This window comes from Lipophrys pholis (genome assembly GCF_963383615.2).
Source record: "Lipophrys pholis genome assembly, chromosome: 5".
NCBI lineage: Eukaryota > Metazoa > Chordata > Actinopteri > Blenniiformes > Blenniidae > Lipophrys > Lipophrys pholis.
The window spans coordinates 23745336-23769768 of record NC_137628.1 but is presented as its reverse complement, the minus strand read 5'-3'; the positions used below and the strand labels follow the sequence as shown (position 1 = coordinate 23769768).

At 41.6% G+C, this 24433-nt stretch overlaps 1 protein-coding gene across 1 annotated transcript in view; it reads right to left on the bottom strand.

Annotated features, from left to right (window-relative positions):
* Nucleotides 1-1180: 1180 nt before the first annotated feature.
* cntln (centlein, centrosomal protein) overlaps nt 1181-24433 on the bottom strand; it is an 80941-nt gene continuing 57688 nt past the window's right edge. Inside the window, exons 23-28 of the mRNA XM_080463472.1 lie at nt 22204-22330; nt 21782-21919; nt 20892-21077; nt 16162-16359; nt 12225-12299; nt 1181-1980 (exon numbers count right to left, since the gene is read on the bottom strand). Coding sequence (XP_080319598.1) covers nt 1870-1980; nt 12225-12299; nt 16162-16359; nt 20892-21077; nt 21782-21919; nt 22204-22330 — 835 coding nt within the window. The 3' untranslated portion in view covers nt 1181-1869. The remainder of the gene's footprint in view (nt 1981-12224; nt 12300-16161; nt 16360-20891; nt 21078-21781; nt 21920-22203; nt 22331-24433) is intronic.

The window sequence follows — 24433 nt, the reverse complement described above, 5'->3', positions numbered from 1 at the left end:
CCGAGGGAGAAGCAGCAGAGGGGGCGCACATTTGAATATGTCACAGAAATCGCACGACTGTGTCAGCCGAGGCCGGATGGCGGGGCTCGGCGAGCAAATTTGTTGACTTTGCATTACGCGGTAAAAGGAAGAGCGAGAAATGAAGACAGTGAGACGGAGAGAGGGGGGCGGGGGCGCCCAGATCATTTGCGTGGCAGTGATGTTTTGCTCTTCTTTACCCCACTGTGCCCCCAGATTTCTCAGAGTTATTAATGTTTGTCATTATCTGCATTATGCTGGAGGACAGTGACTTGGAAAAAAAAAAAAAAAAAAAAAAAAGAAACTGAGGAAATTTATATGGGACAAATATTGACAATAGCTGGCTCCTGGGTATTGGAGAAGAAAAGATGCAAACTATGTTAATGAATGGTAATTAACCACCAGGGTTTGTCTCTCCTGGATCCCTGCTAAATTGGTCCCCGAGTTGCAGCGAGAGACAGTCCTGGCCTAATCCTTTATTATAAAAAGATAAAGGAAAACGACATCATTAGCATATATTTGAGAGGGGAGGGGGGATTAAAAAGTGGAATTATTTCTTTTTAATTCCTGAACGGCGGATTCTTCACACCATTGTTAATTATACATAATAAAAAGAAAGAAGGAAAGTGAGGAAGAGGAAAACAAAAGCCAAGAGAGGTAAAAAAAAAAAAAAAAGAAGAAGAAATTTGAGAGAAGAAGCGTGAGGTCTCTTGTGTGGAATGCCAACTCAAGGACAGAGACCAGGATCATAGTTTAATATTTAAAATGAATAATGAGAAAGGGAAGCAAAGAGATAAAAGGGATTGGAGGGAGCTATGTCAAGGATGCAACCGCTCCGTTACACAACTGTGAGCTCTCGTTCACACTCTTATTAATGATGTCAACAGCAGGGGTCACTTGTTATGAGGGGGAACCATGCCAACAGGCCACTGTCAATCACGCCAGAGGTGTGAGAACCCTGCTGACCAGCAGCGATCCTCAGTCACCATCACACGGTGACTGACAGTCCTGCCAGCTGCCGCAAAGAGGAAGAGACATGACAAGGAGCATGACTGTCAAAGCCGCCATGACAATACTGACAACCGTCTCGCTGGAAGTCAAGTTGCATTCAATTTAGCGATTCTCAAAGTAATGCATCCACACGTAAGATAATTGTTCTTTTAATTTATTAACAGAACAAATTAAAAATACAAGACACAGTTACCTTGATCATCCATGAACACAGAGAATATCCTTCAAACTGAGACCCGCAGAGCAATTGATGAATGGAACACAATAGGTTTCGATCAAAGCCTCCGAGAGCACTCTAATTAAGTTTCTTTTTTTTTTTTTTTTCTTTCTTTTTTTGAATGATTCTAACCTCCTTCGTTGAATTTTTGCCTCTCTGCAGCATTGGACTTTCCTAAAGTGTCGACTTGGCATTGCAAGGTCAAGGCTCTGCACCCTGAGGTCCTTGAGGTGTCTGATAAATTAGGGGGGAGAGGTAAAAGAAAGTTAAAAAGGTGTAACTTAAACATTAGTGTAAGCATTTGCCTTATCACCCCAGGTCTGCACCGAGAGTGGAGAGTGGCTGTACTGTAAATTAGCTTGGCACTAAAGGGCCGCTGTCTGATAGACGTAGTGCGGTGAGTGCTAACACAGATGTCGAGGGCTCATTTACAAAAGCCGGGCTGCTGTGTTGAGCCACTGGCCCAGAGTGAGTCGACAGCGCTTTTCTCACAAATATTGGTTCTGCTGCCCCGGCTCAGCTTGGCTCAGCCCGGCTCCCACTGAGTGGGAACTGGGGAGGGAGAGAAGAAGGGAGGGAGAAAAAGAAGTGGATGACAGTTTTCCCAGCCTCAGCCCAGGGAGTCAGGCTTTTTCGCTGACTGGTGTTGCAAGCATGGCCAGCTCTTCTGTCAGCACTTTCCTCTCCTTCATCTTCACGCGCACAGCCTCCATTAGCTGGCCGGCAGAGGGGATCTGCAGGGGAGGAAAAGGATAGAAAAAAGGGTGTGGGGGTGGAGGTAGAAAGGGGTTAGAGAAAACGAGGCAAACACACAAATGCACCACCATTAAAAAAAAAAGAAAAAAAAGTCTGATTTCTGACACCTGGCAGCTTTTCAGAGGCCTGTTTGCTGTTTTGTGAAACAAGAGAAACCCAGATGGGGCCTGAGGACTTGTGAAACTTCTGAGGGACCTTCCACGTCGAGTATTTTGACGAAGCAGGGAGAGTGAGCACAGCAGCAGCACCAAGGCTCCGTTTCAGAACCCACTATAACCTTCCTGTCCCGATGCACACATCTTAAAACTTCATATATGTCCCAGAAAAAACTTTCTGATGACCGCACACATGTTTATGCGATCGCCGTCCATTGTAGTCGTTTCTCCCTCATATTGTGGTTGTGAAAACTTTCCGTTTGCACACAACCGACTGGAGTTGTGTCTCAAATGACTGGAGAGATAATCCCTTTCCATTATGCATGAGTGTGTGAGCAGTAATAATTTAAAAAAAACAGACAAAGAAATATTTTTTTTCCTTTAACCACAAAAAAAGTCCTTTTCATGAGGCTGAACACACTTGAACTTGAGTCAATCAGATTTCAGTAAACCACACCTCCAGGCATAATTAGTGGACGTAACGAGTGGAAACTCTCACCGTATTATTTGTGGTGTGTTTTGACTGGACTCCACGTCGACATGAATGGTAGAAGAAAAAATGCGATTGGCCACAAAATCACTTTGGGTTACAAAGGTTAAATGCAAAGAAACTTCCGAAAAGTGTTTGCTTAGTCTGTCATGGAAACAATGGATAGGTAGAAGTGAAGAGGCTGCAGGTCTCGACACTGGTTTCTGGCACAAGCTTCATTATATTTTTTAGCCCTGACGCAATGATTTTATGGTCATTAGGACACCAGATCAAAGGCAAATACTCTATTTCAGTATTCACTCTGTTTTAGATCAATCTTTGCCTTTTTGAGCAAGAGAAAATCAGTTATTTCCTTAAAATAATTTCACAAACCACATGGCGTAAAAACAAGTCATGGACAGGTGTAATCGATTACAGGTACCTCAGATTGATGGAGTCTTTTCATGTTTAATTTTATGAATAAAATGTATAAAAAACGTGAGTTACTGGACCAAGAAAAAAACAGAAAGTACTTCAACAAACCCATTCTTTTAATTAGAGCTGCTAGAATTTTAACGTTAACATCTTAGTATAACACTTTTTTTGGGGGGGGAGTTAATGACGTGGTTTTTCCATTCAGATCAACTTCATTCTGTCAAACCCACATAAGAACAGTGGCTTTTTTTTTTTTTTTGTCCAGTGGACAGTGGACGTGTTAAACGTTCACCTGCATCAAAATATCATGAAAACTTTGTTTTGACGTGTGTATGACAGTCAACAGAAGCAGGTACATTATTTTGTATTCAGCAAAAAAAGAATGGTGTTTAACTCACAACATGCAGAGACAAGTGGGCTTCTGCTGAGATTTGTTGGCAAGTTACAGGACCGTGACTTGACCTTTTCCTTTAATCTCGCTCTGTTCTGTTGCCTCAGTATTAATGTCACCAGAGAAATGTGCCACAACGTGTGCAACAGGGGAGGCTGGGCGGGCGCACCACACTTCTTGTACTTGGATCGGTGGTAAAAGTGAAACTTGTGTTGTGCAGTACAAAAGTGTTTTAAAAAGGACCCATTATAATAAGTTCCTTTTGAAATGGGATAGAAGGTGCAAAAAAAATAAAAAATTGTGACAGCTCAGTCAACAAGCAGTTTCAGCATCGTGTAACGTGACTATGACCAAAGTATTTTGCGGTTAAATTATTTTCTCTGTGTGTTGGCAGCAACTTAACATTGCAGAGTCAAATCAAGTTGACAAAATAAACACTTGCAAGCTGTTGATGGAGCAATTCTTTTGTTAAGCTCTAAGGTCAGGAGGTAACCATCGTCGGATTACTTTACTAAAACAACTACTTTACAAACACTTTGCTTTGGCAATAATTCTACTGCTGAAATACTCTTAAAAATAAAACGCGAAATGCAAAATGATGAAAGGAAAGTGTTGTTAGGTCCAAGTAAGTTTAGCTCCTAACTAATAACATTTTAATTGATTGAAAGTCCAAAGTCAAAAGTGAAAAAACATGTTGTGATTGACACAAACTTACTGGACATACTGGAATCAGATCTGAACGTGACGTGTTTTAAAAATACAAGAGGACTGTCAAGAGATTTGAAACCATCATTTATCGATACGTCAAGGAGACCGAGGCCCCCAGAGGCACACGCACACACGCACACACGCACACACACACACACACACACACACACACACACACACACACACACACACACACACACACACACACACACACACACACACACACACACACACACACACACACACACACACACACACACACACACACACACACACGCACACGCACACTCTGTGTGCCCCCTGACACCTTCTTCTCTTCATTAAAGGTAACAGGAAGAAGGAACACAAGGCCATGTGTGCCGGTAAGCGTGCGTGTGTGTGTGTGTGTGTGTGTGTGTGTGTGTGTGTGTGTGTGTGTGTGTGTGTGCTTCTCCAAGTGTGCGGTGGAGAGTCAGTTCCAGCAGCACTGGATGCATCAAACACACGGTGCTATTCCTTAGAGAACCACTACAGTGAAGTAACTGCTGAGACATCTCCCTATGCCTCCGTCCTCCTGGGAGAATTCACTCTCTGACTCACACACACACACTCACATAGAACACACACTTAAATACACACATTTCCTAATCAACTAATTGCACTTAGAGCCACTAACTATGCAAACAAACCCACTAAAATAGAGACATAGCCACAACACAAGGCTCTGAGGTACAGCAAAGTGGGAGACTGGATCATTAGAAGTCCCAGTATGGGAATGTGGGGTAAACAACACAAACAGGTAAACATGTTCCAGATAAAGTCAAGCAAAGTGAGGTTTCAGTCTAAAACAAATATTAAAATTATAAGAGAAAAACTTTTAAGGAACCGGTGTAAGCGACAGTGTACATCGTCAGTATTAATGCCGGACCTTTCTAGGTCTGAAATTTGCTTACAAAGTTTAAAAAGTATTTTGCCCAATAGGCCTCAGATTAAATGATGGTAAGGAAATTTGTGGTGCATTGCTATCTTGAGGCAGCAGAAATGAACTAATTGATCAACTTATAGAGCAAAGTTTTGAATCAATGGGCCAGTGATCCTGAAGATGGGTGGCCCTCAGAAATGCTTACTCTGTTTCACAAAATAGTTTATCCCATCAAAAGCTTGTTCTTCACTGTCATTAAATTTTTCCTTTTGTTTTTAACATACCTACATCATCCAACAACAGGCTCTCTATGCTTATTTGCAAACCGTGGAGCACATTTATTGTAGAAACGTAATAGAAATATCTTCAATATTCATTTAAAACATTTATTGTAGAATGGAAAAGGTTTTTTGGACTTGTCTTCCCTTCAGAAAGGAGTGGTCACTCACTCACAGTTTATAATACATCAACACTGTGCAAAGCTATAAAGTACAACTGGCCACTAAAAGAATGGTTTAGCTGGTTTTGAGCCAAGCACCATAGTGTGGGGATCACATTATCAAACAATAAAATAGTAATAGCATGGTACATTTTGATCATTAAATGGGCCTTTATATCAAAACACAATGGAGACTGTAGAGAAAGAAACCAAGAAGAGATATAAAGATGGTCACCATTCATTAAATTGTCCAAATCATAGATTGATTCTAAATCTTCACATCTCCTAATAAGAATTTACAGTAATACAGTAAAAAAAAAAAAAAAAAGTACATTTTCATGAACGTTTCATCCTCATAAGGCTTTATCAATGTTGATGAAAGATATGTCACCATGTACCGTGTGAGATCATTTTGGTCTTTATGATGGATTGGATATAATATGATGCTGTTTTGATCCATCTCACCATGATTTGCTTCTTACATCAGCAGATTCTGGCACAAGAAAACACAGGCACTCGCATGCACGCTCACAAACGGGACAAGCAGGACTATCATTCCCTTTCATCTAACTGCCACATTGGCTGGGGACTGACACCCTGAAGGATGGTTGGAGGTAAGCTATGATGCAGCTGCTCTGCTGGATCCCCTGGGCTGCTTAAGGCAGTGTTAAGAACTGGCACTAATGTTATGCTACAGTTGATTTAGCTGGGCCCCTGTCCCCTTTGGCAGAGCGCGCTAGCACCAGCACCAGCGCTGAGCAACACCAGCGCTGTTTTGCAAGAGGCCCTGTCCCCTTTGGCAACACTAAAATAGCTACTGTAGCATTAAGCCATGCTAACTTACATCCATTACTATTCAACAGGCCCTGCAGAGCAGACCTTTTGTCTAGGTATGATTTCATGAACATGTTTCAGAAGTGAACTGACGTGCAAAGCCACTGACACTGACGTGTGTGCAAATATATCTGCGCGTGCACACACACACACACACACACACACACACACACACACACACACACACACGGACAGGGGCTGCAAGCAAAAGGTGTTTTCATGAGCCAATTAAATGACAATACTATACTATAGCCTGGGGCACACCTCAAGGCGAGGAGCAGCTCAAAGTTGCAGCACTCCAGTGACCATTGTCTGGTAGTGGCATTACACACAAAAACTTTTTTTTTTTCCATAAAAGATCGATCATTCCAGTTCTTTCGTCTTCTCCCATGGAACGGGTTATCACAATTATTTCCAAGGGCCCAATTTGTGAGTAGCCGTGAGATTGTGTCAGTCTGCTGGATATCTAAATGAGGGAGAATGGAGGGAGAGGAATCTCAAAGCCTAAAAGACATATAAGAGGGTATGTCTGCATGGACTCAACCAGTACAGATTTTTTCTCAGCTGTTCAAACACCTTATCAAGATAACTGTAACACTCATGCATAATTAGGTAGATGTTCCTTTTGAACTCGAGTATAATACAAGGCACCACTTGTGTACTTGACAGTCTTACCTAAGAGTGCATCTCCATACTTGGAGCATAATAACTTTTCGACAGGTTTTATATTCATATAGTGATAGCCCAGAACTTCCACAGCTGCTACAAAATGACCATAAAAACAGTGAAAATGACTGCGGTGATAAGGAGTGTATTCGGAGAGATAAAGGATGCCCACTGCACGTCTGTCCCTGGCTAGTGAGTCATCTCCAATCTAGGCCACTAGTCAAGGTAAGGGAGAAGTAGTTACAGTAGTTTCATCACAGAAGGGGAAAAAAAATCCAGCTCTTTGATCTTTGATCTTCTCACTTTTGTTTGAAAATCAAATTTATCAAACGAGGGAATAACAACAACAACAACATGATAAATAGATTAAAAAAAGCACAAAGGCACCATACTAAAAAGTCTTGCATTTGATTATCTGCAATAATGAATATGTCACATTTGCAAAGGGGCTCAGGTAAGAAAATCACTAAAGCACCGACAAGCCTATTCTCTAGCTCTCCTTCGTAATTACCTACCCCGGCAGCACAGCAGATCCCTCTCTTTTCTCCCCTTTAGGCCACAAGAGACTGATATGAAAGGGAATTGGACACTTGGGGCCACAAATACTGTAATTAAAAATCTCTCCTTTTCTTGATACGTTGTTTGGAAACATCATTTCAGTGTGCAACATGCATTTGTTAGGGATCTGACCTAAATACACCCTAGATTAAACACAGGAAAGCACCAGGTCTTTGTTTCAGGTTCCTACTCATTAGGTGTGAAAATGAGGTGATTCTGGCATGTTTGGGGTGTAAATATAGAAAGGTGATATCCATACAAAAGAGATGCAACCTTCAGGTAAAACTCAGCAATCAAGAACATAACTTAACAGCATGGCTCATTGGCCAAGGTAATGTACTAAGAAGTAGTTAAAGTCGACAAAACAGGCTATGCCATCAGTAAAGTGTCACGTATAAAACAAAAAGGTGATGAGACTTATTGCCTTTTAGTGTCTGCTCAGTGACATGTTCAATGACGTCTTTCATTTAATCAGGACATATCCACATTACTTCTCTTCCCCGGGTCTCTGAAAAATTCCAGTACTTTTCAGAGAGGAAGTAACCTTAAAGCACCTAAAAGAGAGAGAAAAAATAAGAACTAAAACAGATTAACAAACAGATCATTTACCTGGCCTATCACCTCAACCAGGCTGGTTTCCCAGAGTGGGATAATCCCATTGCTATAGCTTCCCTGTAATCACACTGAAATGCAGTGTGCGAAGAAAAAAGTCTGACTGCTTTGATATTTTTAACTTGTGCTCAAATCTACCCTTGGGAACCTCCTCCTGGTCCCCACCACCGTTCCAGTGACATATTTACAGTACAAAGGCTCGCCTTGTGTCCCCCTCCACGCACATACAAACATATTTACAGAGACAGAAAAAAAGAGTGGCTGATTTAATTAGCTCAATCATTAAATGGGGCTTAATTACAGTCACTTTCCTTCAGAGGGAAGTGTGGGACTCAAAGCTGTTCCTTGTCATTACAGAGGCATAATGAGCCACACAACACAACACACTGCGGCTCACCCTCAAAGCTCCAACAACAAAAGTTTTTTTTTTTCCAGTGCATCAGCACATTGGAGCAACAAAGCCACTGATGTCTTAAACCAGGGGTTATCAACAAGACCTCTTGGAAGCGCCAATATGGATGAAGTCCTGAGAAAAAGTGGCATGAATAAAGTCGGGCTTGTTTGCACAAAATACTGTTGTACAGAAAACCTGCAGTAAATGTGAGCCAAAGTTTGATCAGGGTTTGAAATTACAGAAAATATCTCAGCCCCCTGGAGACATCTGTAAACATCTTTCGTGTTTTATAACAATTCCAGTCCAGTCCAGTCCAGTCCAGACTGGTCTGGTATGTTTCTACCACTGTCTTGATGTAATGCTCACCTGCTTGTTATAGCTGGGAGGCTGATAAGAAGTGATGCTTGTACGTCTCCCCTGGGTGTGATTGTGAGGTAAATATTAGCTGGCCCTCAGCGTCACCCCATACCAGTAAACCAAAGCACTGTCCTCTCATAAAGAAATCAACAGAGTCAATGACTTTTTAAATGTTATTATGCTGTCATGAGGCTCGAGATAGGTGTGTGTACACAAAATGAGTCTGAAAAATGATCTGGAGGGAACGTGTGTGTTTGCGTGCATGTGCACACGTTTGCATGCACTTGGTCCTCCTGTTCATTATTGGCCAGCAGCAGAAGCCAGTCATTTCCCTGTCTTCATAAAGACTTGGCCCATTAAATTCTACCTCCAGTCAATAATTAGGACTCCACAAATAAACCAAAGGCAATTAAATCAATGCTTCCCCGGGCCGGTGCCTGGACCCCGTGGCCCACATGGACACTCCATCTTCACTGCTGGCCTTATTCATGGTAGGTTGCGGTGGAGCCATACAGTACACCCCCTGGCCTGCTCATGATTATTAGATAGCATCGTCCCTTGATTCGGGCTATGGAGCACAGCTTATGGTGGCTCTCTACTGAGAGGCATAGGGTTTGATTTCATTAACTCACCAGTAGAGGTGAGAGATGAGGAAATGAATGCAATGTTTCATTTCGTTTTGAGTGGACATGTGGGGCAGCGGCGAGGGGGCTACAGAAATCTATGGCACTTCTTTGGCAAGAGGGGAGTGCGAGTGCAACACATTCACAGTCACACGTCTTTATTTCTGAAACACAGTTCGCTAAAGTGTTGCGGATGTCTCTCTTTCTTGTTACGCTGATGTGTGGCAGCAGATGACAGTGATTGCCAACAATGGCCCACACATAGAGGCACAGATACGCATATAGATATCTCTCTTGAGCTCTTTCACATCTGCGCACACACACATACACACACACACACACACACACACACAACCATGCAGAATGAGTGATGGGTTTGCTATTGACAGGGCCACTGAGATAATAAAGTGCTGTCCCACCGTCAGCTCCATTAGGCACTGACAGTGACAAGATGAGGCTGTCGTGAGTGCGCACATGCACACACGCACATGTGCACATACCCAGACATACACTCCGATGGACACATCCTCATCGTCTTTCAGTGACAGCCAGCCAGTTAGAGACATGGAGCTCTCTCATCTTTCCTTTCACCGGGTCTATTTCTGGTCCGTGTGTCTTTTTATCCGAACAAGTGTGTGAGTGAAGCTCCGGGTAAGATCATATCACTATTAGGGGAGTGTATTATTAGTGTCACAGGCAGGGTGACAGGCCAGGCCATTTCACTTCACAGATGTTCTGCTTGGTGAGCCTTTCATAAGCTATGACAGAGTGGAGAAACTAGTGGGGAACCATATGAGAGTTCTTTGACTGTATGTGCCCAGTGGAAAATGTGGGCTTCTGAGCATCAGCTTACTTGTGGTGCAGATAGATTATAATAGTAGCCCTGAAAAGATAAAATTAGGAGAATGTACTCCATCTGTTGTCCTACAAGGTGTCCCATTGGCTCTTACATATGGAAGAGACAGGCGGTGACAAAGCCCGGTGGTCACTTCATAAAATATGTTTTTGAAAACAAAAGAGTGAGAGGAAACTGAGAGATGCAGAGAAGAGGAAAAAATATAAATAAATAAATAAAATACAGAAGAAGATGGACTTGAAAGGGGAGAGAAAAAGTCTGTTTTCAGTGAAGGGGGGATGACTGCGGTGGTCCCAGCGGTCCCCACAGGGACCTGGGGGCGAGTCTCAGCCTTGTCATACTCCGCTCTTCTCCTCCTCCACTCTGCACACAAGCTCCAGCCCCCCTCCACCTCCCCTGTTCTGCCCACGGAAAACGTCGATAGCAGGCTGCCGGTGCCGAGGTCTCTGGTGGACACTAGCTCATTCTCCCGGCATCGACAGGCCCGCCAAATCAATATTTAGTTCCCCACTAACAAGCTGCCTCGGGGTCTGAGCCAGAGAGAGAGAGAGAGAGAGAGAGAGAGAGAGAGAGAGAGAGAGAGAGAGAGAGAGAGAGAGAGAGAGAGAGAGAGAAAAGAATGCGGGACAGTGGAGGATGGCAAAGAGAGACAGAACAGGGACTGAGAGCTGTCCAGCTAGAAGGGAAAAACATGGATTCAGTAGAGTGTTGTGTGTGTGTGTGTGTGTGTGTGTGTGTGTGTGTGTGTGTGTGTGTGTGTGTGTGTGTGTGTGTGTGTGTGTGTGTTAGTGTGGGAGGGGGAGAGGAAGGTGGAAAGGTCAGAAGAAGATCTGGGGAACAAGAGAACAGTGTCTGGTGTGTGTCGTGGTGCGGAGGCGACGCATGAGTGCCTGCGGCAGCCGCTGACAAGAACACAGACAAGACACACATCCAAACTCGACACTCTCAATCATACACATATCACAGCGAGCAGACGTTGACAGCGCTTGAGCAAAGCTCCAGCAGAGCACTCACAGATGAGCGGCTGTGCGCACACAAAGACTCCAGCACACAGTCAGGATGTAGTTGCTTTTCTTTATTTTATCTTTTGCATCATTGTTTTTTGTCAGCGCTTTGAGGGGGATCATTGAGCTGGGAACTCAAATCATCCTGCTTTTACAGTACTTGGTGAAATTGGGGCAGGTTTTTCTTTTCTTTTTTTTTTTTATATCTGTGCTTGAGACTGACAAAGCAGTTTGCCAGTCACACTAAACTGACCCATTGGAAACACCTGAAGCTTAAAGTTAAAACTGCAGATTTGTTATAGTATCAAAGTATAACATGTCTTACCATTTTGTGAAATAGAACAAAATTGTCAACACTACCTTCACAGCAAATTAGCTTACATTCCTTTCCATAGGTAATTTCATGTGCATTTATCTATTCCTTAAAAAACATTAGAAAAATTGTTCAGAAGGCAAAAAAACTTGCCCCTAACAGTTTTCTTTGTGACTAAATAAGTCAGTGTACTTTTGTGCTGTTCAGTAGAGTAGTAGTAGTATTCGTAATTAGCAGCTCTGCCTTCCCAGTGGCACTGATACCAAGGGAAAAAGATCTGCTGTGCCCCCTCGTAATGACCAGTTCCATTATTGCACTAATTATGATTTTTACTTATATGAGGAAAACAGATTAAAGTAAGTGTTAAGATGAAATTCTTAGGGGAAATAAAACTACTATATATTTTTTTGAGCTTTGAAAAAATTCATTTCGAAATGCATCTAAGTGCAATCTTTGTTCAGGAATAAGTCACTTCTTTGGTCGTTGCTGTAAGTGGGTGAGTCTTACCTTCTGTTGGAGGATGTGGTTGAGGTGGTCTAGCCAGTCCTGGTCCCTGGGACCCCCAGAACAGGTTGCTGTCCTCTGCAAAGACACAGCAAAATCATACCATTTTGTCTTAGTGACAAGACATTTAAAGCGAAGCACAGCCTTAGATATTTAATTGGATGTTTGGTATGTATAGTTTCAACACATTGTAGAGATGTAAGCATTTTGTAGGTGGATGACTTGGGCAAAAATGTGTAGTCAGTCAGTATCAAGGTCTGATGTTTCCAGAGAACATGTAAAAGTGTGTTAATGTAGGCCTCTTCAAATATGCTGCTAAAGGGCAGAAATGTACCGTCGCACCAGCATGGACCTTGAGCAAGTTGTCTGGGGATTCAGTGGCAAGGTACGCCAGTATACCTTTGCATAGTACTCATGTATAAAGACCTCACAGAGTGGTAGCCTTGTTACTGCTAATGAACAGGGTGAGGAGCAACAGCATGGCCATGTACGCCTCAGCACTAATGTGCTACCTCTTCACTTCAAACCCCAGGTGTTGCCACTGGAAATGAAGCGACGAGCCTTGTTCTTCTGCACGGGGACACGGTAAGGGCAGGAGGGGCAATATGGGTGTGTGTGTGTGTGTTTGAATACAAATGTCCCTGATCTTACAAAATGGCAGATCTGACAAGCAAAAATCCAAGCGTTTAATGCCGCAAGTCAGCAAAGGGAATCATAACGAGGAGATGTGGGATTTCAAAGAGTCTGTTTCAGGAGCTTATTTCACCAACAGTGCACAATGAAGGTGCACAAAATTCACAGCAATAATGAAGAGACTCAGAAAGAACAGTTATATTATATACCACTAGACCGTTTTGTTAAATCAGAACATTACACACAATATTCATGAGCTTAAAATGTCCAAAGATTTTGAAGCATAACCAGTGCTTCCAGTGAATTTGTTGGTTTTATTTAGAATATTCAACAACAATAATTAAAATGTTATTTTGAGAGCTTGAGAAAGCAGTTTACTTTGATTTAAATGGATACACAGCGTAAGCATTTGTCAAGTGTAATCTAAACACAGTTTACTCCAGCAGCTGTGCAACCCTAATGTGACAACCGGGACCGCTTGTATGTATAATCAAAGTGTGTATTCATCAGTCTGGAGAACTGACCTGTAGCCATGCGTCTCTGCCCTTTGTGTTCATATACAAAGGGCTGTGGTAATAGCGGCAGTGCTTGGATGTCTAATTTGAAAATGATTGTGGAGTAACTGAGAAGTTAACAGAGAGTGAGGTTGAAGCTGGTGTGTGATTATATTAATGAGAGAGAAAAGAGAACTGAGCCAGAGAGGAGTTTTTTGTGACTGATGCCTTCACATCCCTCACAAGAGGGTGAAAGCGATGTGTGAAAGACTGTATGTGCACAACACTGTGGGTGCTTGTCCACCCTTGGTAGGTATATTACAAAGCACTGATCCTCCCTCTCATATTAGGTGGAAAACAAACCGGCCTAGCAATTATAACCTTATTACATCTGGATCATTAACAACAAGTTACCCAGGGAGCCTCGAGCTGCTCAGGCCTTTCTAAAGCACACTATGGAATGGAAAGAGGCAAAAAAAAAGAAAAGAAACACTGTGCAAGATGATACAAGGAGTAAATATGGACTGGCTGGGTCTGCCTGGATACACTTGCAAATGTGATTTGCGTTGTAACTGTTAATGTATGCATTGTATATAATTAAAAACCTGCAATTTCCTGTGTGCCTTAAAGAAAATGTTTTGGACTGATAACTTTCCAAATATCTTCTCCATTCTCATGAGATCCTTTCAAATGGTGGCGCTCTTAGGCTTTTTGTTGTCCTCTTACTAACGACAGCTAAATAACCAGCTAAATAATCAGCTTCGTCATAGCCAGAGTTCTATTTAGTGAAATGTTTTCACAAAAAAAAAAAGCTCTACTTGGCAGGAACAAACCATCAAACTAAGGGGAATGCACAAGAGTGAGAAAATATGGAAACTATTGTGGTCATTGCATAAAAGTCAAACTCTCCTAAAATAAAAACACAGTCTGGAATAATTCATTGAGGATTATTGATAAGGCAGAAAGTCAAAGGTGCATTGATTCTGAAACCATCAAACAGTGTTCTACCACATTTGAAAATATCTACAAGTACTGTCGACTACAGGCCACTGCCAAATCAAAGAAAAGCAAATATGTCCGGCATTGCAGTACTTGCATTAAAAAGCAAAAAAGAAAAGTAGAAGTCCCACTAAGTGTAGAACTCTAATTCAGCACTCCTGTATAACACAGCCAAGTGAATAAATGAATGGACTTACAAAATCCTGGACTTGCTGAACATCTTTTTAACCCCATGCCACATTGTTAATTCCAATAGAAAGCTACAAAAGACTGTGCAATCTCTTGAAGTGGTCAGAGTCATTATAATTTCAAAATTACACCTTCAGCTTCAAGTGTTTGGTTTCTGGTAAATTCTCTGTCACACATACTACGCATATCATTTTAATTAGCTTTTTTTTTTTTATTTTTTTTTAAAGAATGTTAATTTTAAATACTGTATTTGAGTAACTTTGTCACTTGCAGACCACCCCTCTAGTTGAAATGTACAGTTAAGTTGTAAATTACTATCCTTGCATATCTGACAGGACTTGGCATTCACACTTGTCAAACCCATAATTCCTCACTCACTTGGGATAACTGCAAAATTTTTAAACTACACGATAGCAGAGAAGTAGAGCTATGCATCTATGTACAAGTCATTATATTGCCGCCTGGACTTCCACAGTACGACAAAATAAATCGACAAAGCATTGCCAAAATATCATTATTATTATTATTATCATTATTATTATTAGTAGTAGTAGTAGTATTACATTAAAACTTAAGTTTTAACCACTAAAACAAACCAAACACCAAGTGGCCCACAGTAATTATCAATAGGTGGGAATACACAGTAAGGACACAAATGTAATTTTACCCTCTTGGGTTTCAGCACTGATGATTGGGACTTTTTGTCAAGTGAGAAACTGTTGTCCGTCATCAGCTGGGAGGAGCTCTTCTCCTAGAGGATAAATTGGTTTCAAGTGTGAGTGAGTGCCTGGTGCACCCTCTCTCATCGTGAGATAGATGGAAGAGGGTCTCCAGGGAGGTCAGGCTGATTGTAACATGGAGTTGCTAATTGATGACATGGCTCAGCATGATCTATGAACGTGTGAAACTACAACTTTACAAGTGGTCAACGGCCAATAGGAAGAGTTTTTCCATTCAATGATTTTGTTTGCCAGAAAGAAAAAAAAAAAAAAAGAAAAAAGTTGGACTTTCACTCAACTTGTCCATACATGAAGCACCCTTCAACTTTAAGATTTAGTATGGCACAAGTTTTTGAACTTGTCGAGCTTGAGAACACGGGCTTTAAACATGGCGCCACACTCTTCTCTGTTGCACTGCAACTTTCTAACTTATTAATGACATACTTTAGTGTGTGGTTCACTTCCACAAAAGCTGGTGCTCAGCCTTGTTTACCCACCCACTTTTATCAATGCAGCTATAGGAAAAAGTCAGAGCAGAGCAGCGGTTTTCAGCACGGCTACAGATACAGGTGAAATGAAGTCAGGAGAGAAAGCTTCTGTGGCTCCCAATTTCCTCCCTTTTCCTCCAATTTCAATCTACAGTATGGCTTCCCGGAGGAACAGTCAAAAAGGCTCACCACAGATATCTTTTCAACAGACAAGCTGATATTGATTATATAATTTCTTTTCCAGTCTCAGGTAAATCATTAAGCAAGCCTCAACCAAAAACTTTTAAAATGTTTCAAAATCTTTCGGAACAATAAATCTCTTATATGTACGTTGTGTTCTGTGGGTATAATCAAACTTAATATAGATCCTCAAGTTAGCATTTGTATCAAATGGTGAACCACTGTCCCTTGGCCTTACCTGATCAGTTTCCATTATGTCTGCAAGATCATGCTCTGACATATTGAGGATGGAGGCAGCCATAGATTTGACTTTGATCATCGACTTTGCTGAGAGGCCGCCCTTTGCTGCCATGGAGCTGGCCTGCCTCAACCTCCTCCTCTTCATCAACTGCTGCTTGACCTCTTGAACGTCTAAAAGTATTTCACTGGCCAGGGCCTGAAGGGGGGAGGAGAAAAAGGAATAAAAAAAGAAGAAGATGATGAAATGGATATAGAAAAACAAGAGGGATAGCTCTGCCTGGCAGATGAATAAATGAAATTGATCAAGCATGCGCCAGAGAGGCCTAGTACATTATGGAGGAATATTGAGTTTGACACACTCAGATTCTCTTCGGTTTCGCCTCACGCTCCCCTGTAGGAATGTGGACCTGAGGGTTTGTTGCCCTGCCGATTGAAAGCTGAGGGAACGCAGCTTTGATATCAAACGCACCCCAAGTTTTGCTAAATTCTCCACAGACAGAGAATCATGCATCACAGAGAGAAAGTCGGAGAGAAACTGAAAATACAGCCATTCATTTATTTATTTGCTTTCTGAATGTCTCACAGTACAACAGGGCAGCATAACACTGTTAATAATTAAGCTATGAGGGGCGGTTTCAAATGGTGCCCGAGTGAATGGCAAGCGAGACGGGGAAGGCCTGGGATGGCACAGTTGTCGGGCACTAAATGGGAGTTTGCTCTAAATACAGAGAGACAATTAAATGTTAAAACTGCCACTGTACACGAGAAAGTCAATAAAGTAAACTCCCCTTTGCTTCATTTTGAGCTTATTGATCGAAGCAATAATCTTCTGTATCATTCCCTTGTAAGCCTGCTGAAAAGCTGACCTTGGAATAGATGGTCAGATGAGGGAAAGCTGGAGACCAGAGAACTCGCAGTGCACAAACACAAAACAAGGAAGGAAGAAAGAAAGTTGCAACTCGCTCTTGGACAGTGGACAAGCAAGCAAACAAGCATTCGCACAACACAAAATTATACAAAAACACTTAAGGGTATTAAAGTAACAAGGGTAATTACTCATGACTGAACAGCGGCAAACATCTTCACTCTTTTCTCCTAATTTCACGCAGGTGTACAAGTACAAAAAAAAATAAAAAAATAAAAAAATAAAGCTGTTGTGTTTCCCATCGGAAAGTGCTGAGTGAGTATGTGATGGCTTGCAGAAAAGGACACAATACATGTCCATAAGCATAAAAAAAACAATGATTATACATGCAAAGCTCAGATATGCACGCACCCCCCCCCCCCCCCCCACAGCAAAAAACAAACAAACACCTAAAGCAGTTGTATGTGAGACAAGATTACATTATACCAAATCCCTCCAGTCGACAATAGTGAGAGTTTGAGCAGAGGCCTTTTTTCCTTCTTCTTGTCATAATTTGAATACACTGTTAGTCAAATATTGTAGCTTCAGTAGTTCCAGTGGCTTCAATATGTTTTTATGATAGTGTGAGCACAGCCTAAACTACTGGTGTTTTTATGGATGGCCTTCTACTTACATATGTGTTCAAACATAAAAAGGAGAATAAATACAATCCATTAACATCCATTTGTCTCATTTTTGTGATCCGAGAGCTCTGTTTACCCTAAAGGGATACACACTTCATTAGCTAACAGTTGGGGATCCTATTCTCTTATCTTCAACCTAATTGACATTCACTGTCACTACTCAAGGGTTACAGTAAATTGCTGTAAACCCTGCATGTGGAATAATCCGGAGAGAGATTAAGGGTTGAATTTATCACTCATTCTTTGCCCTGAGAGAGGGGAGTGGGACGGGAGAATTCAAGCATTCACACACAAGCTACAGAAATACATAAGTGAAATGTTTTGTGCACGTGTGCGAGTGTGTGTGGGTGTGTGCGTGTGTGCTGTTGTTAAGAGCTCTTAGCCTGACTCGTACCACAAACACTATAGCCAGAGGGCCAATTTAGACAGGACGAGGATTAAGGCAAGGAGATGGGGATCAAATGAGCAGCTAAAAGATATCCTCTTTAATAACTGGCTACCTCTGTAATACTCTCCACACATAGGACCATTCAAAAATATATACGGTAGAACAAAGAAAGAAAAATGTTTATTATTCAGGCACTGATACAGAAAAACTGCTTTTCAGCAGATTTGATGTTCCTAACAAACTTTAAAGAGGTTAATTATGGAACGATCTTTCACTGTCAAGTACGGTTCTCATTGGTAAATGTGTCGATACATCATTGTTTATTAAATTATGATGATCAAACAATCATGTTATTGCATGTTAATTATGAATATATATTCCTATTTGGTACCAAAAAAAAAAAAGTGCACTATCTTGTCATTTGCATTTGAGATGACAAACCAAAATATCTTTGCGAGGAACAAATTTCTGAGTGTGCGCATGGGTGTGAGAAAGAGAGAGTGATATACACAGACAGTATTGTGGAATAGTCACAACATGCAGGGCCACTGTTTAGCAGTTCAAGAGCAGTTCTTACAGCCTGGGGCGTGTGCAGGGGCCAAAAGGGTTTGCTGGCACACAATAAAAAAAAAAAAAAAAGTCTCCACACACAAATACACAGCACATACAAGCACAAAAAAAGTGCTCATAAAGACACATATTCGTGTGTGTGTGTGTGTGACACACACACACACACACACACACACACACACACACACACACACACACACACACACACACACACACACACACACACACACACACACACACACACACACACACACACACACACACACACACACACACACACACACACACACACACACACACACACACACACACACACACACACACACAGCCCTCCGGTCCTGATCAATACATGACAAGAGTAAATCTCCTCCGGACGTCAGGCAGTCCAATCAAAGGGCTTGGTGTTCTTATAGGGGATCACAAGAGCCAAGGGGAGACAAACAATGATGTGAATCCTCAACAACAACACAATGGCCCCAACAGCATAGGGTTATGGGAATGGAGAAAAAGAGTAATACAAGCATGAACTTGATTTCTGGGCACATCTCTATACGTGAGCTCTTACATGCAATGTAGCTTCAATATTTAGGGCACTTGTAGATCAGTATGCATGCGGGCAGTCTTCATTATATGTATTATGAGTGGGTAGCCAGAAAATTTACAAAAAAATGACGGGCAGAGGTTCGGTTAGGTGCAAAAATAATCCACTGTCGAGAAGGAAATACAAGACATATTCATCTCTTTATTTTCTCAGATATATTCTTCCGCGATTCCTAGGACAAAAGCAAAGGAAGGCTATCACTGAACTGTGTCCATAATCTGCCACATGATTAATGTGTGTGTGTGAAAATAATGTCACTGCAATCTATCTCTTCCAAACCCTTTGCTCCTTTGACAGACAAATGTTACCTAAACAGAGGTGATAGACAGTCTTTATCAGCCTCACACAGACACACCTACAGATTGATGCAGACATTCAAACACACTTCATGGTGATGGATTAGGCCTACGTAAAGACAACAGTGTCCGTTCCCAAATCAAACGTAGTATTATCACACTAGTGGCCTGCCTCCTCGCACACAATATAAAAGAGGGCTAAGGTAGTGAGAACATCCACACGGTCACAATTCAATTCACGGTCATATCCATTGTTTTGGAAACAGAGAACGGATCACATCTAGTTTCTATAAATAGATATCTCCCACTGAATCTGGATAAATTAAGTTAAAAACTATAGCAATAATAATGATAAGAATTTTAGCAAATATGTTTCTGGCTTTCTACTCACTTTATTCAACTCAGTGTCCAAAAATCTGTCCAACATATTCTGTATCAATATGATGAAGTCAATTTAAATAGCTTCATTTCCTCTGAAATGTCTTCTTTGTGAGTTTAAAGCATCACATCAGGGATAGGTTCTCTCTGGCATCATTGGTGAAACCACAGTGGTTCATTTGTTGATTTTCAGTTTGCACCTTGGATAGCTTCTGGAGGTATTGTAGGGAGTCAATTAATTCTCGTGACCTCTCAGTTACTACTGTTACCTTCTATCCATCTTTTATATCTGCTTCATCTACATGAGACCTGATGTGAGCTGGCACCCTAATAGCTGACACTGGGTGAAATGCAGGGTATGGCCTGGACAGGACACCAGTTCACTGACATATAGAAACCCACCAGCATATATTTATGGTCAGCTTCGAGATGCCACACCTTGAATTGTAGCTGAAGCACCCAAAGAAATGTCACAAAGAAAGATGGAGAACGTGCAAGCTGAAACTGAACCCAGGTCACCTCACTGTTGGCCAAAAGATCTAACCACCAACAGTACATCAAAATGACAGGACCTTTTCTCTCCACTGTGGGTTTGCACTTATTCCCTAAACCACCAGAACAGCTCCAAAAAAAAAAGCACTAGTCAATTACACAGGTGCTGTGCAAAGAGGTGCATGGAAGTCTATGGCAAATGCAACACTGGGAGGCAGGTGACACTTCCTGTTTTCATTTATAGGGTTCAGCATATCAGGACCCTGAAATATTATTCGGGCATTATTACCAATTTACCGGACCCTTATATCCAACTGCCCTACACATTGTTATTACAAGTTGTAGGTTAGGACCTCCCTGAAACATCGCACAATACCGTTAAGGCGAGTTACTGGGATTACCAATAAAAGCTCTGGACTTCTGACCTTTAATCCTTTCACCCTTTACTACAGTACCTTGATGAAAGAATGAAGCTGCTCCAGCTGAGAGTCGGCCTGTCTTAGCTGTCTCTGAAGCCTGTCCAAGGCAAGGCAGCTCTGCTGGGTCAATCCTTCCATTTGCTCAGTGGCAGTCTGTTCCTGTGCAGCCAAAGCTTGCTCGCTAGCACCCACACGAGCCTGTAGGGCATGAATCCGCTGCTCCTGTGAAGAAAAATAGCAGGCAGAACTGGTCAGCTGAAAGCAAGGTTTTTTGTGTGGTTTTTTTTTTGGCTTCACAAAGATAGCAGAAAATCCACACGTCTGTGAGGAATGTGTGGACATTACTTTAAAGCGCATGTGTGTGGGATTTCAACATCTCTGACTTTGGTGACTCCTGGTGACATCTATTGATGTGAGGACATTTGGAAAAGCAGCTTTGAGTTTTCATTCCAAAAATGCTGTTACTACAAATAAAATGGAACTTTCATTTTTTCCCCCATATTGATACCTATGAAAAAAAAATAAAAAATTCTAACTTTGGTGTGAAATTTCTTTATACACTTTAGAAGAAAAATGCCTGAAATTGAATGGCTGGCAAGTATTAAAGGGGAAGGAGATTATATTACCGACCCCTTATTTTTTCAATGTCAAGTGCATTGTGTGCTTTGATATCCCAAATAAAAAAACTAAGCATGCAAATACAGTACTTTGTGACAGCACACAAATGGAATTCATTTATTTACTATTTGTAAATTACTGAACAGAACATCCCTTTGTCAGATTTCCTGTTGCAAAAAACCACTTGTTAAAAATAAAAGTGACACCATCAAGAACTCCACTGAGATGCAACCTCACATGTTTCAAATAAAAACAAAAAAAAATAAAAACAAACTGTTGAGGAAACTCTTAGTGTTCTTCTTTCCAACCTTTTTTTCAAGGTCTTCTTTCAGTTTTGTACACAAGGTCTCGTATTGGCTTTTCTCTGCTGTCATGACACTCAGCCTTCTCTTAAGAGAGTCAATGAAGGCCTTCCTGTTGGAGGCCTCCTCTGATAACATCTTCACCTGTTCAAAGAGAGCAAAGAGAAATGAAGAAAATATAACAAAGGGGTAACGGTTCTGCACTTCTGCGCTACAAGAGACGTTCACATCACATGACTTAATTTCATTTGGTAACAATCTATACTGCCAACAAAAGCATTGGCATTGCAAATGTATTTTCTTTAGTCTTTGATGAGAAATATTCCTTGAATTATGAAAAATGAGTAATATATTTCTTAATTTTCTCTGTCATTTTCCCAAACAGCCTAAAACTAGAAGGATGTAACATATTCCTGTGTTAAGTGTACCTTCTTCTCGAGCTCCTCCACCTGTCCCCTGTAACTTTTTTCCATTTCCTGCAGGAACTTGAGTCTGGTCCTCAAGTCCTCCACCAGCTGCCTTTTCATGGTCACATCCCGCTCTAAGTGGCTGGCTCTAGAAACAAAAATATGCCACACGACATAAGTGAGAACAAAGTCCATACAGTAACTCTTACAAAAGCACAACAGGCTCACATACAGCATGTAACTAACGAGCCAAATACAGGCACACACAAAGCGTCAGACACACATGCAAAGCTGGCAGGCACAGTGTCCCCATGCAGTACATCAGGCATGACAGCTCATTATGACAACTAAATACACTGGCATGCAGCTTGGGTGAAGTGGAAGGTGGGGGTGAAATAAGGATGCATATATAATTGTAACTGGCATATATTAGAACAAGTGCTCTGGCAGGGAACGCCACACTAAATGTGACTGGGGAGTCTTTTTTGACAAACGGCATTTCAAATCAGCAGTGACTCTACTTGAAAGACTGTAATCAAGCATTAAAAAGGTTTATTATTTTCAGTTCAGCATTACACCAGTCCTGTAAAACCACATCGGAGGGTGGCAAATATGTTTTATGAAGGAGAATATCATCTCAAAATGTTGTTTGTGTGCAGTACTGAGTTGACAATATTTCCCCGAAGAGAGGCAATGTCCCTGTGTTATAAGATGTTTGTGTCATGACTGTGGCAAACAAGCACTGTGTGTCACTTTCCATTTCAATAACCTGCTCTGTGGACATGCTGGAGATATGAGCAATTTGCAGTGAGGCTGTGTTTTAAATGGTCTCAGTATGTTAGCATGTTTTATTCTGTTTTCATAAAAGGCAAATATAAGGGATTTATTATGGTTTCCTTTGCCAGTGGGAACGGGAAGAAATAGAATAAAGATCATAACGATGCAGTTAATTAAAATGGTCTTTTTATTTTTTTTCCTCAAGATGTAGAGGATCTCTTAGCTTCTACACACATCATAGTTTGTGTATTTCAAATAAACAGATGACGCAATGAGAGAGCAAATGCTTTCGTGTAAGTAAATGTCCCTGTCTCCCCAGGTGGATGAATGCCTGAGGGCAGGCTGGTTAAATAAATGTGAGCTTGTCCTATTGGAGTGACATTAAATTAAATGAGAGAGGAGTCTAGCCTGGGGACTTAGGGGGGGAAGTAGCGCTGGCTAGTTACCCCATGGATTTGGCCATTAATGAGAAAACCCATATTGAACCTTTCAGATGACTGTCTGGTGTTGACTTAAAGACAGAGAGCAGCAATAAGAGCCCCAGCAGCTCCCTGTGCCCCAATGCTAATGGCAATTAGATCGACAACATTTATTTTAGATGTTCTTTTCTTCTACACCCCAAAAAGAATAGAGGATAAAAAAGAATGAAGGATATATGGACTTTCTGCTGGAGTGTGTGATCTCTATTTATGAGTGTTAGTGCAAAGAGAAAAAGAGCCTGAAACTATATCCCGATCACTCACACGTTTGTACCCTTTGTTCTGTGCTTGTTGGCAATATTGCTCATCAAACATGCCTGTATTGTAATGATAACAGTCAGTGGTCTGAAGTACTTGTCCGTGAGAGAGAGAGAGAGAGAGAGAGAGAGAGAGAGAGAGAGAGAGAGAGAGAGAGAGAGGCAGAGCGCACATTTCTGTGTATGTTGTTAAGAATGAAGTACGGGTGGACGTTTCATGTGGCTGATAGACAACAGGGCTAAAGATGAAAGAAGCAGCTTCATAAATAAGGCAGGGCCATAGTGCCGGATATTGACTGAGGACATGCCGGTGAACTTTGAAATTCATTTCTTTTTTTCCCCCCTTCTCTTCTTTAAGGCGAAACAGCCTTGCACCCTGTGTGTGTGCTGAGATGTATATTTTAGAGACGTCTAGACATGTCTTTCATTCTGAGAAGGGGTCCCTCCACGGAGGAAAATCGAGTGGTAGGCAAGAAGACATGGCAGGTTACGTGTGCGACAAGAGGCAGAGGAGAGGCTGAGGCTGTCGCAGAAACACAGCTGAGGGATGCTCACTCTGTCTGGCTGTGATCCTCAGCGCTTTGGTCACACATAAACATGTATCTGCTGCGATTGTAAACATACCCTGGATGCATTATTGAGAATGGCAGGCAGAGGACACAGCATACTAGACAAAGAGAACGGGAAGCAGGGAAGCCAAGTTGTTCTTTGTACCTTTCGCTCAGTTCAAATATGAAA